Genomic DNA, 15,704 nt, shown 5'->3' on the forward strand with positions numbered 1-15,704 from the left:
AGCCAATTGAGCTGCTTTGGAGATGACTCACAATTGTTTAGGAAATAGACATACCCGGGACCTTACTTGCCCTCTCTCTGCCCTTTTGGCTTTACTTGATGAGGCTGGGAAGGTGTCAAAACTCAATAGGATGCCTGGGTAAGGGATGACCAAGCCAGCATTAGCAGCCCCCCTGCAAGTCTGTATCTGGCTTTCCATTATGCACCCCGGGACAGAGGGGTCCTGGGTGAGGGTGGAGAAGGGACTGCACATATCCAGGAAGGGCTTCCTGGAGGAGACAGTGTTGATACCACCAAGCTGAGCTGTGACATCCCCTCTATCTTCTGACCCCGGTACCTAACACATAACAAGTACAAGGTACACTGTAGGTGCTCAAAACAAATGTCCTCAGGTCAGCAGCATCAGCAATTCTTGGGACCTTGTTAAAAATGCAAATTCTCATGCCTCATCGCCAGAACCTACTGCATCAGGAACTCTGAGGAGTGGGACCCAACAATCTATTTAATGTTTCCTTTGTGTGAGTCCCCTACTTGCTCCTGAGCAAGCCAACCATGGCTAGAATGGGGAGGGAGACAGCGAAGAAAGGCAGTGGGGGCCCCCTCACACCCAGAGACCAGTGGCCCAATCCTTGCGAAGGACTGAACAAAGAATGGGGAGCACTGGGTGGCTCACTGTTGGAACTACTGCAGGAATGGAGACCAGGACTCCCTACTAAGTACTGCTTTCCACGGCACCCATGCTACTCAGTGCCAGGTGCAACGAGGAATGAGCTCTGCTAAGTGGGGCCCATGTGCCTTCCAGGTACCTCTTCATGGAGTACTGTTTTAATATTAAATTAAATTTTATTTAATATAGTAAACCTTCCCCGAACACTAATAACCGTTCTTTCATGTGTGACCCTTTAGGGCTTACAAAGTCTTTTCACCCAGACCTTTTCCCGTGATCATTATAGAAACATGGTGTGACAAGAGTTGTAAATATCCCCTTTTACTAGATGGGAAAACTAAGGCTCAGGGAGACTGACAGCCTGTCTGAGGTGGCATGGCTGGTGAGTGGTGGAGCTGGCCTGTGGACTTAGGATTGTCAAACTCCCTCTACTGTGCCATGGACTCCCAGCACGCCTAACACTGTCCAGGGCTTTTGAGCGCAGAACGACTTGCAGAGAGGCTAGTGGGGAAGACAGACAAATTCCCCAAATAACTATATTTAGCACTGTCTTCTCTTTAGGTCTGTCTTCTCTCTTTGCTGGGAAGTAGACCTGTTGCTGGCTGAACCCAAGGCATTGTCTGAAAAGTAGCTTCAATGGAGACCAATCTTCAGTGGGTGGAAAATGAGAAAATGAGAAGACTTTGTTCCTGTATAAGATTTCAAGGATGCCCTGCCGCCCGGCTCCTTGAACAAGTTCTCTGATCATTTGCTCCTCAGAGGCAATTATAAATCATTAAGAATGTGGCTGTTAACTCTACTCATTGGATTAAAAGGAAACATTGTGGATGGCCTAACAGACTCTGCTATGAGGTCCCTGGCAGTTCTCCTCGCCTATCCGGGCCTCAGTTTCCCCAGCTGGACAAGGAGGAGTGGGATGCCATGGTGTGGGAGCCCCTCCCTGTGCTGGACGGTGGCAGAGCATGACTAACCCATGGGATGGGTATGGTCACCCCTGCCCCATCCTGGTACGAACTTCCGGGATGGGGCTCCTACTGGATCCTCTGTTGAAGCCATTCCAGATGGGAACACACATCCCAGTAAAGTCTTCTACCAGAGGGAGAAATCTGTACAAGGGCAATGAAAGGCTTGTAGCAGCACACCCATGGGTTCCAACCACATTTTGTGCAGCATCTCTGACAGCAGCAGGGAGCCTAGATATCCACTGGGTTCACGCTGGGGTCTAGAGTTGGACTTCACAAATCCTGGCTCTGTGGCTGACTAGCTATGGGCCCCTTCTCTTTGGACCTCAGTCTTTTTTATCAGTAAAATGAGGAAACTCATTTCCCAGAGGGTGGCTATGAGGATTCAGCGAGATAATGGAGGCAGAAAGTGCTCAGTCAATGGCCAGCACTTCTGTGATGTGGTTCCTTTAAGCCTCACTGACACTGTCTGCAATGGGCACATTTCCCAGGCGAGAAATCCGAGGTTCCAAAGATAGATTCAATCCCTGTCCTCCCAGAGGCCCCTCAAAGATGTGAGGACACTAATCCATACCACCCAGAGCCAATGTCTGCTTCTCTAGGTTATGCTCCCAGCTCCTCTGCCCTTCCCTGAGGGGGCCACCTCCTCTGCAGGCTCCATTTGTCCACATCACAGACCCTACCACGGCTCAGGGCAGATGAGACCCTCCAGACCAACCCATGCCTCCCTGAGACAGTGTGGAATCCCCTGGGGCGACTTTTCCTGCCCTGCACTGGGCAGAGAGTTCCACAGAGCCATGGTGTGAGCCAGAGCTGCCTCTCTGAGGGCTTAGGGCCGGGCAGGAAGGCCATTTCTAGACCTTCCTGCCACCTTGCAATTTGTTGCTGTAAAGACTCCTGGTGGTGAAGTCAAAGCAAGCCAGGAACTAAAACTACCAGCTCCGAAGGCAGGTGTCTCTGCCAGGTGGGAAGGGAGCTGACAGCTTGATGGCAGCCACAGCAGCTAACCGTGCACCGTGGGGTTGCAGCCTGCCTGTTCCTAGGAGTCGGCAGTGCCAGAAACCTGACCAGTCGTCTGTCCTGGGGGCTAGGATCAACAAAGGCCGCGTGTGCGGGAAGGGACTCCAGTGCTGGAGGCTCTGGCTAAGGCCACAGTCGGCTTCTGAGAGGAAGAGCAGGCAATGAGGCCCAAGGCTTTTTGGATACCTGGTGGTATTTCTCACCCACCTGGCCACAGAATTCTAGGACGGGGGACGACTTTCATTCCCAGGAAGCCAGAACCACCTCACCACCTGTCACCACCTGTGACAGCTATTCTCATGACAACTAGGAAGTGATAATCGAGCCTTCCCAAGGCAGCAGCCCCGGAGCCTCAGAGTACGGCTTAGCTGGGAAGGGTCTAACTTCCACAAAGGCTCATCTGCAGCTGGGAAGGGTTACTGCTATGGAGATGCCAAAGCACACCTTCGAGAAATGCCTGTTTCCATGAATGCAATACTGGACAGCACTTAGAAAGGCAGTAAGCACTTTTGCTTCACAGGCTGAATCGTGGAGATAATTTAGAGTCCCCCCTCCCCCCTCCCCGGTCTCTGATTAGCATGGTGGGGTGCTGAAACATGGAAGCAATCCTGGAGGGGACAGGCCACCCCCACACTGCTGGGCAAAGCCTCTACCAGCAAGCCTGCCTCAACTGAGCTTCTGCTTGCAAATTCCCAGCGAGGGCAAGCTCATGATATACTGCCAGGTAGAGAGCACATTCTTCCCACTGACCTGGACCCTGAATCCCTATGGCTCCTTCTTGGGGGGCCCAGCTCTGCCCTTCGGAGCTTCCTTACAATCCACACCCTTTGGAAATTTGAAAACACTGCCCAGGTTCCCTCATCCAGGCTAAAAATGCAGAACCAGAGAACACAGGAGGTGGAAGGAGAGAGTAATGATTTTGCCCAGCCAGTTTTAATCCCATACAGAGGCTTTCCAGCTACAGATCCTGTACCCCAGGCTCTCAGGACCCATCAAAGAGCTCCTCAAAGTCTAGAAAAACCATGTGGCACATTTCAAACAAGTCTTGTAAGAAGACAGGGCCTAGCCAAGCACGGCCTTGCTCCCTGACGACACACTGACTTGCTAAAGCGTGTGCACGTGGAGATACCCATGCGCGTGCACACACACTACTAACTCACATGGGAACATGGTCCTTCATTCCTGGGCCACCACACTTCTGGGTTTACAAATGCAACCCCAGCAGCACTTGAGCTGTCCAGTTGAGTTGTTTCAACTCATTGTCTGGAAGGTGGCCCTTCCACCTTTCACTCCTAACTTGAACAGTTAAGGTCCTGTAGGTTAAATGCTTTTCACTTTAACATGCATATGAGGGTACCTGGGTGGCTCAGTGGTTAAAGCATCTGCCTTTGGCTTAGGTCATGATCCCAAGTCCTGGGATCCAGTCCCACATCAGGCTCTCTGCTCAGCAGGGAGTCTGCTTGCCCCGTCTCTCTCTGCCTGCCTCTCTGCCTACTTGTGATCTCTGTCTGACTCCATAGCTCTGGGGTTGGGCCTGAGACCCAGCATTTCTCACCAGCTCCTGGGGATGCAAAGCTGCTCCTCCAGGGACCACGTTCTGCGCAGCATGGTGCCAGGCCAGACTAGAGCATCAAAGGTACCACCACCCTCAAGTGACCCGCCGGTCAGTCCAAGGGGAGGCCCCACACCTGACTATAGTGCTATCTCACACCAAAGGCCCTAGATGTCTGGGAGAGCTACCACGTGAGTCCTTTAATCAAAATGGTGTTCGCAGAAAGAGAGCTCTTGGATGGCACTGGCCCCATTCCAGCTCCTCTCACGCCCAGGAGGAGCAAAGCCCCTTATCAGCCATGCCAGGGGAGAGGGTGGTCCTTGGATTCCCTTGTGCTAGGGGAAAATAGGAGGCTGTGAAATGCGCGGAGGCAACCTGACCTTCAACCACACGACTATGCTTGCCTCTGGCTCATGGCCAGGCGCTCAGAGCTTGGCAGGCAGAGACCAGCACCTAAAAGAATTAACCACATGATGAAAGAAACGTTCTACCAGAGTTGAGCGCAATAAACTCAACAGGCCCAGAGAGGCAGCAGAAAAGCCCTCGGGATGCATGGCTGTGTCTCAGGGAGGGCTCACTGAGATGGCAATATTTGAGCTGGGTCTGGAAGGAGGCACAGGATTTTTTCCATGGCAGGGAAGGACATTTAGGCAGAAAGAATGGGATTTGCACACCACATACTACGTCCAGGGAACGGCTGAGTAATATGTGGCAGGAATAGGTAGAACATCAACTGAGGGGATGAGGATGGGGGTAGGCAGAGGCCCCACTGCTGGGGGTTAGAAAGGAAGGGTCTAGTTATGCATTAAAAGGGGAGATTTCAGGCAAAAATGAATCTTAAATTAAAAATAGAAACTCCCCTATGGACCTGGGTGGCTCAGTTGGTAAGCATCAGACTCCTGATTTGGGCGCACACTCAGCGTGGTCTTGCTTGGGATTCCCTCTCTCCCTCTGCTGCTCTCCCTCTGCTGCTCCCCCTGTGTGCGTGTGCACTCTAAGAAAATAAGATCTTAAAAAAAAGAAAAACCGTCCTTTTTAGACTTTCAGCGTGGCAAGAGTTAAATGAGTCATTCAATGCCTCTTTTTTCACATTCCTAAGCTCTTAGATGCGTAAGAAATCTTTTGCATCTGGCTTTTCACCTCTTAACATTAAGCCGAAGCATTTTCCTCAGCTGTTATAAACTCTTCGTCAACATCGCCTGTGAAGAGTGGTATGGTATTCCATTTAACCAATCTCTGTCTGCTGGACATTCAAGGCTGTTCCCCCCTTTGCGTGATCATAATGCCTTTTCTGAGTTTTCAGTCATAACCCTGGCGTGGATGCTAAAGGCTGGGCTTAGAATCAAAGGTTGTGCACATCAGCTTAAGACCTGTGGCACATGTGGCGGGGAGCTTTCCAAAAGGCTTTATGAGTGGAGTTTTGGTGCTGGGACAGATTTCCAGATTCTGTAGAACCGAGTGAGGTGGAGGGGGGCACCCCAGTCATTCTCGGCCAGACCGAGAGCGGGTTTGAGGTCAGGATGCGCCCATGCCTAGGCTCTGTGCCCAAGCTGGGACAGGAGACGCAGTGACCCTGGGTGCTTGCAGGCCTATTACAGCTGTATAGCTAGATGGAAGCACTGGGCTCCCTCAGGCCCAGCAGGAGCCACTCTGCAGGTTGGTCCTCTTCTAATTGGTAAGAAAATTCCTTCTGAAATCTTGGCTTCAATGAATTAGAGCAATACCAACAGGACCAAGACAGTCAATGAGATCATCCAGGCCATCTGTAAAGACTAGGGAGACTGGAACCAAGGCCCTAGGGGCCAGACCTTGGATTTCCATTGTGCCTGACCTGGCTTCCCTTTCCTCCAGGACCCTCATCATCTTCAAGGGGCCCAGGTGGACTAGAAAAGAGGACAGCTCAGCTCAAGTGGATTCTCAATTGAAGCCCCATGGTTTACCTGAGCAAGAGGGACCGGTGCCTGTACCCCCTTTACTGAAGGTGAGTACTGAGTGTGGGTCAGCAGCCCCCTCTGAGCAGGGCCACTGGCTCCTTACCTGCCAGAGCTGGGATGGTGACCCTGTTCCACTCCCATGGCTGGTCGTACTCATCGGCAGGCCTGTCGTCATCCTGGGGCAGCTTGCTCTCCCGCAGTCGGGGGCTGACTGTACTTTCCGAGTCCGAGTCGACATTCTGGCCCTCAGGTTCATAAGGGGTGTCGTATAATTGGATGCCTTTGTGCTGAGACCGGACGCTTTCTTGCCTCTGAAACTCTGCAGGCAAAAAGGAAGGAAGCAGAGATGTAACAGGTGCAAAAGGACTTCCTCACCTGGGACGTGCCGGGTGATGCCCACAGGAGTTCAGTCACCAGCCAAGAAGGGCACGACTGCACAGGAATAGGACCCTGTTTCTGAGCTTGAACTGTCCCTCCCCACCCCATGAAGGCAGCGTCTCTGCTCTCACAGGGCAAGACTTCCTCACAACAATCTCAGGCTCCTGGACCTAAAGAGAGAACCAGAAGGCTTGCCGCCGCCATCTGTTCCTTCACTGTGGTCTGTAAGGGCAGGACCCAGATGTGCACATGACCTTCCAGGTGTTCTGACATCAGCTTGGAACAGAAAGAGCCCTCAGCCCCTTGCTTTACGGGTGAACAGGGTCTTCCCCACAAGGACCATTCCCCATCCTCTGGACTCTCATTCTTTACCTGAAGAATGAAATTAGGCCAAATGATCCTCCGGTTTTCCTTTAGCTAACAAGTCCAGAGCCTCCCCAGGACCACCATTTTCTCCCCTACAAAGCCCCACGAGCACCCCTGTCCCTGTGTTTCTGCCTCCGCCAGAGCCTGCCCGTCTTCTGACACAATGAGCACATCCGAGGGACTTGAGAGCACATGTCTAGTTTCACTGCTAAAGAAGGGAGGAAAACTCTTAATCCTTTGGAAAGGATGCCAAGGTCTGGCCCTTGGTGGGCTGAAGGTACCTGCACATCTAGCCCAGGCCCCAGACAGGGGGCACCCATTACCTGCTTTGGTCCTAAACACCATTGTGTGAAGGGCCTACATGGGGCATATGGAAGGGGTTCACTGGAGAGACTGCTCTGAGGAGGCCCACTGCTTCCTGAAGAGGTATAACTCAGTGCAGGGCCTGTAAGGGACAAGGCAGGTGGGGAGAGAGGACACGTGAACTCTGACAAGCCAACACAGGAGGGCTGGCATTCCCTGTGGTAGGACCGAGGCAAGCCAAGGCGGGGTGGCTGGAGCGGACAGTCAGACTCACTGCCCTTCTGTTTCCCTGTGGTAATAATATAACTCTGTCATTTTCACCAGTTTTAATGATACAGCTCAGTGGCATGAAGTACATTCACACTGTTGTAGCGCCATCACCACAACCCATTCCCAGAACTTTTTCCTCTTCCCAAACTGAAATTGTACCTAGTAAATTCTAACTCCCCACGTTCCCCTCCCCCGGCCCCGGCAGCCACCCTGCTAATTTCCATCTCCATGAATCTGATACCTTATGTAAGGAGAACCGTATGGTACTTGTCCTTCTGTGACAGGCTTGTTTCACTTGGCATAATGTTTATAAGGTTCTTCATGCTGTAGCACATGTCAGAATTTTGTTTCTTTATGAGGCGGAATAAAACTCTGTCTATTCGCTGCCCATTTGTGCCGGAGCACTGGGTCCAAGGAGGTGAGAGGGGAGAGGCAGGGTTTGACATAAAAGGAGTGAGGGTTGTTGAGAGTGAACTGTTTAAAAGGACTCCTTTTTTTTTTTTTTTTTAAAGATTTTATTTATTTATGTGACACACACACACGGGAGGGGGGTATGAGTGGGGGGAACAGGCAGGCAGAGGGAGAGGGGGAAGCAGGCTCCCACTGAGCAGGAAGCCCAACCTGGGGTTTGATTCCAGGACCCTAGGATCATGACCTGAGCCAAAGGCAGATAGATGCTTAGCTGAATGAGCCACCCAGATGCCCCTTAAAAGGACCCTTGAGGCATTTACCAAATCAGAGATCCAATGGCATAAAGACACGGTAGAAGGCCAGGGACTTACGTGCCTTGGAAGAGGAGCTGACGAGACACCTGGTGACATCAGCCCTTCTGAGCGAGAGCGTTGTTTTTAGGCTGGGCTCCACGTTCCAGGCCCAGCTCACGGGAATGACGACACTCCCCACGCACACGCCCTGACACGGCAGAAGCCAACTGATGTCGTGCCTGTGCTGTTAGTGTGGACAGTAACTGATGGGACAGTAACATTCCCAGAGCTCATGAAGTCACACACCAGCTTCACAACTGCGTTGCTCCCAAGTACTGCCTGGGTGATTCCTTTCTATTTTTGCTTACGCTGCCTCACTTTTTAGAGTTCATAAATTTATGAGAAAACTTTGATATAACCACCCATAAGACACCAGTGGATCAGCGTGAAAAGAATGAATGAGAACAAACCAAGCAGGTAGGTCCTACTGCCCGCTGGGCGCCTAGCACAAGGTCTGCTTTCCCATCTGCTGAGAAGGGACATGAGCCAGTGCTAGTGAGCCGAGGTGTGTGTGTGTACGCGCGTGCAAATGGCACGCAGAAATACTTTCTTTGGCAAACGCTTTCTCTTTTTAGAAAGAGAGGGAACAAAATGGAAAAAACCTCTCATTATATGGTTCTCACGCCTAAAATCCTGTCCCCTCTGAGATAGACGTCCCATACTTTGGCAAAACATGGCTTTACTGCACCCCCCGAGTAAACTGGGATCATTTAGTAGTTTTAAGGATGTTGTTTTCCTTTTTATGGGGGAGGGAGAGGAAAAGAAAGAGCTATAAAAGGTAGGACTTGGTCACTTCAAAGTGAATACCGACTGTAAGATGCTACAGACACCTCTGTAATTCACTAAACCTACCACTACCGAATCTGGTCTGGGGCTGTCACCATCCGCGTCTCTCTCACTGGTTCTACGAGTGCAGTCTAGCCTCCTGTCCTTGGAAAAGTCTGAGGTCTGAGGACACTGGGGCTTCATCTGACAGGCATTAGAAGACCATCCTCTTCTCCCTACTTTACAAGCAAGACCAGCGACCACTAACGCACTTATGTGACAATCACCATTTAATCCTGGCTACTGCGAAGCAATTCACAGATGCGCATCCGTGGGCTTCCACTAGTCAGGCGTGCCCTTGCTCTCCCCCTCCTGGAGTCTGGCCGCAAGCAGATATTCAACGAGTGCGGGTGGGATAAATGAGTGACAACTGACAGCCAGAAACCACTCCTTACCCCGAAATTCCCGTTAATTTATGGAAGTCCCTGACAGCAGTGATTTTTAAAGTATGTGGAGCGATATGCCAAATGCATACAGTTTAGTATTACACAATATGCAGGAGACACAGATATTCTATATAAATACCAGCATAAAAGGAAAACATGTGCAGTGAACAGATTAGCTATTAAATCAGAGAGGCCTGTGCGTACACCTCTCATACAGAATTTATTGTTCCAAAGGCATCTGTGCCTTCCTAAAGCTGGGTTAGTAATGGCATGCAGTTAGGGCAGGGTATGTTATAATGGTAATCATTAAGCCAAGCTTCCCCCTGTAGTACATGGTGAATTCAAATTTTCATTAAGGCTGCAACAATAGGGAACAGTTAAGTAAATTATGGCATGCTAACTGGATGGAATATTAAGCAGCCATTAAAATGATAAATCTGAAGATTATGTAGCTACATGGAAGAGCGTGCATGAAATTACGCTCAGTTAAAAAGTAAAATACAAGATTGTTGACGTGTTGAGCAAACTGCATAATGTGGGCTTTCGAAACAAGTCCTGGCCACTGTTTGGAAATGAGGCCCCAAAGGGAATTCTGCTCCTTGCTTAGGAATTGCTGAACACTGTCATCACACACTTTGCCCACAATACGCACACTGTGATGACACCAATGTTGTCAGTATAGCCACACATGAATAAAGGGCCGACAGACAGCCTGATAGGCAAAGGTAAACAGCTACTGTGCATGGAGGAAGGAATTATTGTGTAATTATTTCTGAAAGTTGTTTTAAATAATGAATTAGGATGCCAGGGAAGAAACAATGTAATTAAGACAGGAGCCCATGAAAGTAAATACGGTTTGAAGCAAGATTGGGCTTACAGGAGCTATGTGCATTTCGGAAGCAGCTGCCCTTCCTTGAGAAAACGCTCATTTAGGGAGCATCTTCTTTCCCAGGAGAGGCTCATCCAGGGCCCCAGGAAGTCAAGGGCCACTGCACCAGGTCAGCTCACCAGACGTCACTGTCTCCTGCCTAATGACTGGACCCACCCTCCTTATTACCCAGACTGATCTGTGAGGGTCGAGAGACTAATCTCACAGGGGGAGCTGGTGACCATATGTTTTAAGTCACAAGTTATCTGGACATCACCTACTATAAATTCATGGAAAATGACCTCTAATACCAGTGGCAGGCTGTGATTTCATGCCTCTTCGGCAAGGAACAGAAACATTAAATTGACAGGGTGGGATTTCTGTTGATCTCTGGAATGGAAAGGTTGTCAAGTGGAATCACACTCAGAGAAAGAGAAAAAAAATCAATCAATCAATTAGTCAATTAATCAGCACTTTCTCTAGAATTAGAGAATGTCAGGCCCGGAAGGGGCCCTGGGAGCCTACACTCACCAAAGGTGTAGAGGCAGGTGTGTTGACCAAGGGCTGTGGCGGGTAGAGAGGCAAGGGCCAGGGGAGTATCTGAGTGAGGGGCCCAGGACAGAGCCCAGCGCAAATCAAGAGGCTCCTGAGTAGATCTGATAAGGATTTACGGTTCCCCAAGTCCACAAGCAACAAGTGACACTCTACACCAGGGTTCACCAGCTCTGTGCCATTGCCCTCCTGCCCTCCCTTTCTGTGCTCTGGCTGCCAGGAAGCTCAGAGTTAATTATGCTTCACTTCAAGAAGATTCACTCGCCCTTCCTTCTATATGGACTTTGATTTCCATTACAATGGCCTGATTACAGACATTTAAGAAAACGATGGACAACCTCAAATCTCTATTTTGAAAGCAGAGGCATATACATCTAAATAAAAAAATGTGTAACACCTCATGGTAAATATCTTACTAGTAAAAAGACGACAAGAAAATAAAGTTTTTCTTTACCTCTTGACCTTCTCTTCAGGACCAGGAAAAGGAGTCTCTGTTTAGTTTTTTTTTTTTTTTTTTTCTTTAAAGATTTTATTTACTTATTTGACAGAGAGACAGGCAGAGACAAAGGGGGAAGCAGGTTCTCCGCTGAGCAAAGAGCCCGATGCGATGCGGGGCTGGATCCCAGGACCCTGAGATCATGACCTGAGCTGAAGGCAGAGGTTTAACCCACTGAGCCACCCAGGAGCCCCTGAACGGATGTCTCTGGAAGGCCGAGGCCAAGGCCGAAATCCGTGTGCATCCCTGGGGCACCCAGGCTCTTCCAGCAGCACCAGTACCCAGCCCTCCTCACACCCAGCCAGATTCTACCAAATGTCCAGCACAAGAGCCAGATGGAGATACGATCCTGGTCTTCGAGATGCCCTTGGTGAGGGAGAGCCAGAGTCTCCAGCACAGACATGGCTCAGGATCCTCAATAGCAGGAGATGTGACTACCACTCGGCTCAGGGAAGCCTGGGAGGGCCTTTGGGAATCTGGCCGTGAGGTCGCAGCACAGTGATGTGGCCCGGAAAGCAGACATGTGATGGGGGAAGGACTGAAACAAAGGCACAGGGGCTGGAAGCACAAGGTGTATGAGGGAGAGGTGGGCCGTCCAGGGGGCCCGGTGGGAGAGGATGCGGGAGGCAGGTAGAAGTGGCTTCTGGATACTCTTGGATGCCACAGGATGGCACCCCCACGAGTATCTAAAGAGAGGTGCCTCAGACCCTCCAGGCAGGGTGGAGCTGGGCGGGGAGAGGCTGGCACAGACGTGCAGAAGCCTGGCTGGAAATGATAGACGCTGGCCTGCAGGCCCCTCACCTCTAATTTTCCCAGCTGGGCTTGTCTGGGAATTGACACTAGATCCCAAATCATAGGGCGGCAGAGCTCAGTAGGGATGCGTGGCCCATGAGGCCTCCATTCCCAGGCCAAAATCCCCTCTACTCAGCTAGTGATGGGCGTGCCTGGTTGGGCCACCAGACTCTCCCACATCATGGCTTGGAAACCAACAGGACCCATGCCTAAGATGTCTGGGATAGGGGTAGGCTAGACTCAGAAGTTCAAGGCTGCTAGTTACTAGAACAATGAACCCTTCACTGACTGCCTATACCATCCAGCTGGAGGAAGGCAAAGCCCTAGGTCCAGGTGAGTGACAGGTTCCACAGGACAGTGCAGTGGCTGGAAACACAAATTCTGCCAGACTGCGTGGGGCCGGGGCCTGGCTCCAGGGGAGGACCCAGGGCAAGCCGCTCCAGTTTCTGTGTCTCTGGAGTGGGGAATGACAGTATCCCCCTTGGAAGGATGTTATGAGAGTTAAATGAATTCACGTGCATTCAGCTTCTAGAACGGTGCCTGGTGCACAGAAAGCACTCCGAAGATATGGCTGTTACTGCAGTTACTACTATTGGCTTCCTTGGAACACCAGCCCAAGATCCTTCCTCCTTAGACACTGCCCTTGGTCCCCCAGAGCCATGAAAGGTCTGCTTCCTGAAATCTGACAGGTCAACCCTGCAGTCGAAATAGAAGGGTTTCAACACCAACCTCTACGCCTACTTCCACTTCTGGATCCAAAACTTCCGATTTTCGCTGCCGCTTTGGCAATCTCTTGTCCCCATAGGGGACCCCGGCTCTGGATCGACTCTGGTGCCTCACAGGAAGCACACAGGGGAGATCTCAACGATCAGCAGTCTGATCACTACATTTTACAGATCGGGAAGCTGAGACCTGGGGAAGGGAAGAAAGTAGCAGGGATGAGGCCAGGGTCCTCTAAATCCTGAACCAGGACTCCTCCTCCTTGTCTTTCCCAGACGCTTCCTGACAACTCTTTTGTCAGACTGTCTAGTTCTTAAATCTTCCGGAGGCCGGGGCATCTATTTCAGTCCGGGCTGAGGTGTTAAAATCACACCCAGCACCACAGACCGAGTCTCCTCACCAAGTGAGGAGGTGCACAGGATTGGGGGGGGGGGGCTGCTCCTAATTAGGCATGCAGCTGGAAATCAGCCAAGTTCCAGGGCGCCACATCAAAGGGGAGACGGGGGACATTCATCCCCATCTGAACTGTTAAAGCTTTTGATGGAGAAAGGCCCGACTCCTGATTGAGGTGCTTCAGTGGATGTCTGAATTCAGGTAGCCCTCGGAGGCCCAGGTGGCGGCGTGGGGCAGCAGGAGTCGTCCTGGGTGGACGCTGCAGGCCAGCAGGGGCGGGGCAGGGAGGTTCAGAGATGAAGCCTAGATAAACCCAACACAGCACGAGCAGGAGGCCCCACCTCCTCCTCCTCTATCTGGTCTGGTTTCCGGAGCTGTCTAGAAGCCAGGAGACTGACTAATTGGAGTTCTCTTACCATCTTTTCCAGGCGTGCACAGAAACACCCAAGAAGCGGAGACAGAGCTTTGTGGAAGCTGGGGGTGGGGCGCGAGAACAATGGTCACGACTAAGGGAGCAGAGAGGGCCTGCTGCCCGGCAGAACCTGCACCACTAGCTCTTTTCGGCTCAGCCCTAGGGTGAGGGAAAGGCCCCGGTCTGAGTCAGGGAGCCCAGTTTGCTCCCTTCCCTCCATCAGCAGCCATGATGGGGGTCTGAAGGGGTCTTCCCTCGAGGCCCCGTGTGGCGTGGCACCACAGGGGAGACAAGTTCGTGCACCTGGTGACACCACATATGCTTCCCTCATGATTTCAACGGCCACGTGGGCCTCTTCACAGAGCCCTCAGGCCCTCTCTGCAATTATGGCTGAGCCCTTCAGGCCTGCCTGTCACTCTACGCTCTTCCAGGGACAGCTCTGGCGTGCTGAGGCCTCTGAGAGGCGGCAGGCCAGGGTTCTGTCGCCATCCCCTGTGGAGACTCACTGAGGCGAACTTGCTGCTCCAGGATCTTGGCTGCTCCCGGGCTCAAAGCAGTACATAAACAAGTCTCCATTCAGAATGGCAACTTCCTCAAGAGACAGCTTTTTGACTCCATGTCAACTGCAAGACCCAATTCACAGGCCATCAAGGAGCCCGCCTGCTTTTCTTCCTCTAGCATCCACTGAGCCCTTACTGTGCCCTAAGGTGGGCCCCAGGCCAGATGCTGAGCACTCACAGTGGGTGAGACAAGGCTCCTTCCCGCCCTCCACCAGGCCTCATGGTTCAGCAGGAGAATTGGGATGTCACCATCCACAAGCACTGACTGATTAACAGGAGTTACTGAGCACCTGTCCAGGCCAGGCACTGACCTGGGCGCTGGGTGTATATCATTCCTCATCCCCATGGGGCACAGAGGCAAATGCTACTGTATTTTACAGTGCAGAAACTGAGGCTTGGGGTCAGAGGCCCAGCTGGGACTAACCTGGTTCTGACAGTGGCGGCTCTGTGGAGGCAGACAGTAAATGCTGTCTGTCCCAGGGATTTCGAAAACCTTCAGCAAGATGGTAGTTCACAGATTCTCAAGTCCTAGTGCAAGAAGGCCCCTCAAGGGCCAGGGATCTGCCTGGTCTCACAGATGGTAAATGGTGAGCCCTGGGTTGAGTCAGGAAAGGACAGACAGGTAAAGATGAGGGGCCCCAGGAGAAGGGCATGTTGAACCCCAGCGAAGATGTGGAGAGAGGAAAGCTCGAGGGGTTCTGAGGAAGAACCACATACTGTGAGCTGCCATGGGCTCGGAGCTCATGAGGAAGAAAGGACAGGGAGTGGCCAGACAAGGAAACTGAAACTGGGCTATAGAGGGCCCTGAATGCCAGGAGAGGTACATACTTGAAAGGGCAGGAAACTGGAAAAAGTGGATCAGGTACCCTGATTAGGTTTGTGCTTTTCCTCAAAGTCTTTTCCAGAAGCTGATGTAAAACACCAGGCAATCAGGGGCTGATGATCTGAGGGTCTGACCTTGCAAACAGCTAGGGCTTCACCCTTTCAAGAAGGGGACAGAGGATGCCCAGTGCTCCAGATGGACAGACGCTCCTGCGAAGGACCCAAATGCAAGTATTTCCACCGGGATGAGGGGCAGAGGTCAGGGGGGCACGTGCATTCTCAAGTCATTCCTGAGGGGGCGGGTTTCCCATGACCTCTGTGCTGTAGACAGAGGCCAGAGCCCTGCGGGGACCACCTGGGGCCTCAGCAAGTAGAGGCAGACACAAGCCCCATCTTCTGTCCTCTGGGTATTGATGGACAGTATTTATAAAGAGGGCCCACCTCCCTCTACCTCCCCTATGCAATATTCCAGTCTGCCGGTTGCAGTGGGGTCCCAGCTTCGAGGCCTCCAGCCACACACTAATATGTGATAAAACCTCAGGGGACAGACTTTCATGCCATACCAGTCATGGCTATGTCCCTCACCTGAGCAGTGTCACTGGCCCACTTTCATGGAATCTTGGAAGGGCCATGACCAAACCCAAGCCCCCTCCCCACCAGACT

The 15,704-nt window shown here is 51.7% G+C and overlaps 1 protein-coding gene across 1 annotated transcript in view; it reads right to left on the reverse strand.

Moving 5' to 3' along the window:
* SHB (SH2 domain containing adaptor protein B) overlaps nucleotides 1-15,704 on the reverse strand; it is a 136,212-nt gene that overhangs the window by 42,271 nt on the left and 78,237 nt on the right. The window contains exon 3 of the mRNA XM_032860651.1: nucleotides 6,238-6,453. Coding sequence (XP_032716542.1) covers nucleotides 6,238-6,453 — 216 coding nt within the window. The remainder of the gene's footprint in view (nucleotides 1-6,237; nucleotides 6,454-15,704) is intronic.

This window comes from Lontra canadensis, unplaced genomic scaffold, assembly GCF_010015895.1.
Source record: "Lontra canadensis isolate GAN:19392208 unplaced genomic scaffold, GSC_riverotter_1.0 scaffold19, whole genome shotgun sequence".
Taxonomy (NCBI): domain Eukaryota; kingdom Metazoa; phylum Chordata; class Mammalia; order Carnivora; family Mustelidae; genus Lontra; species Lontra canadensis.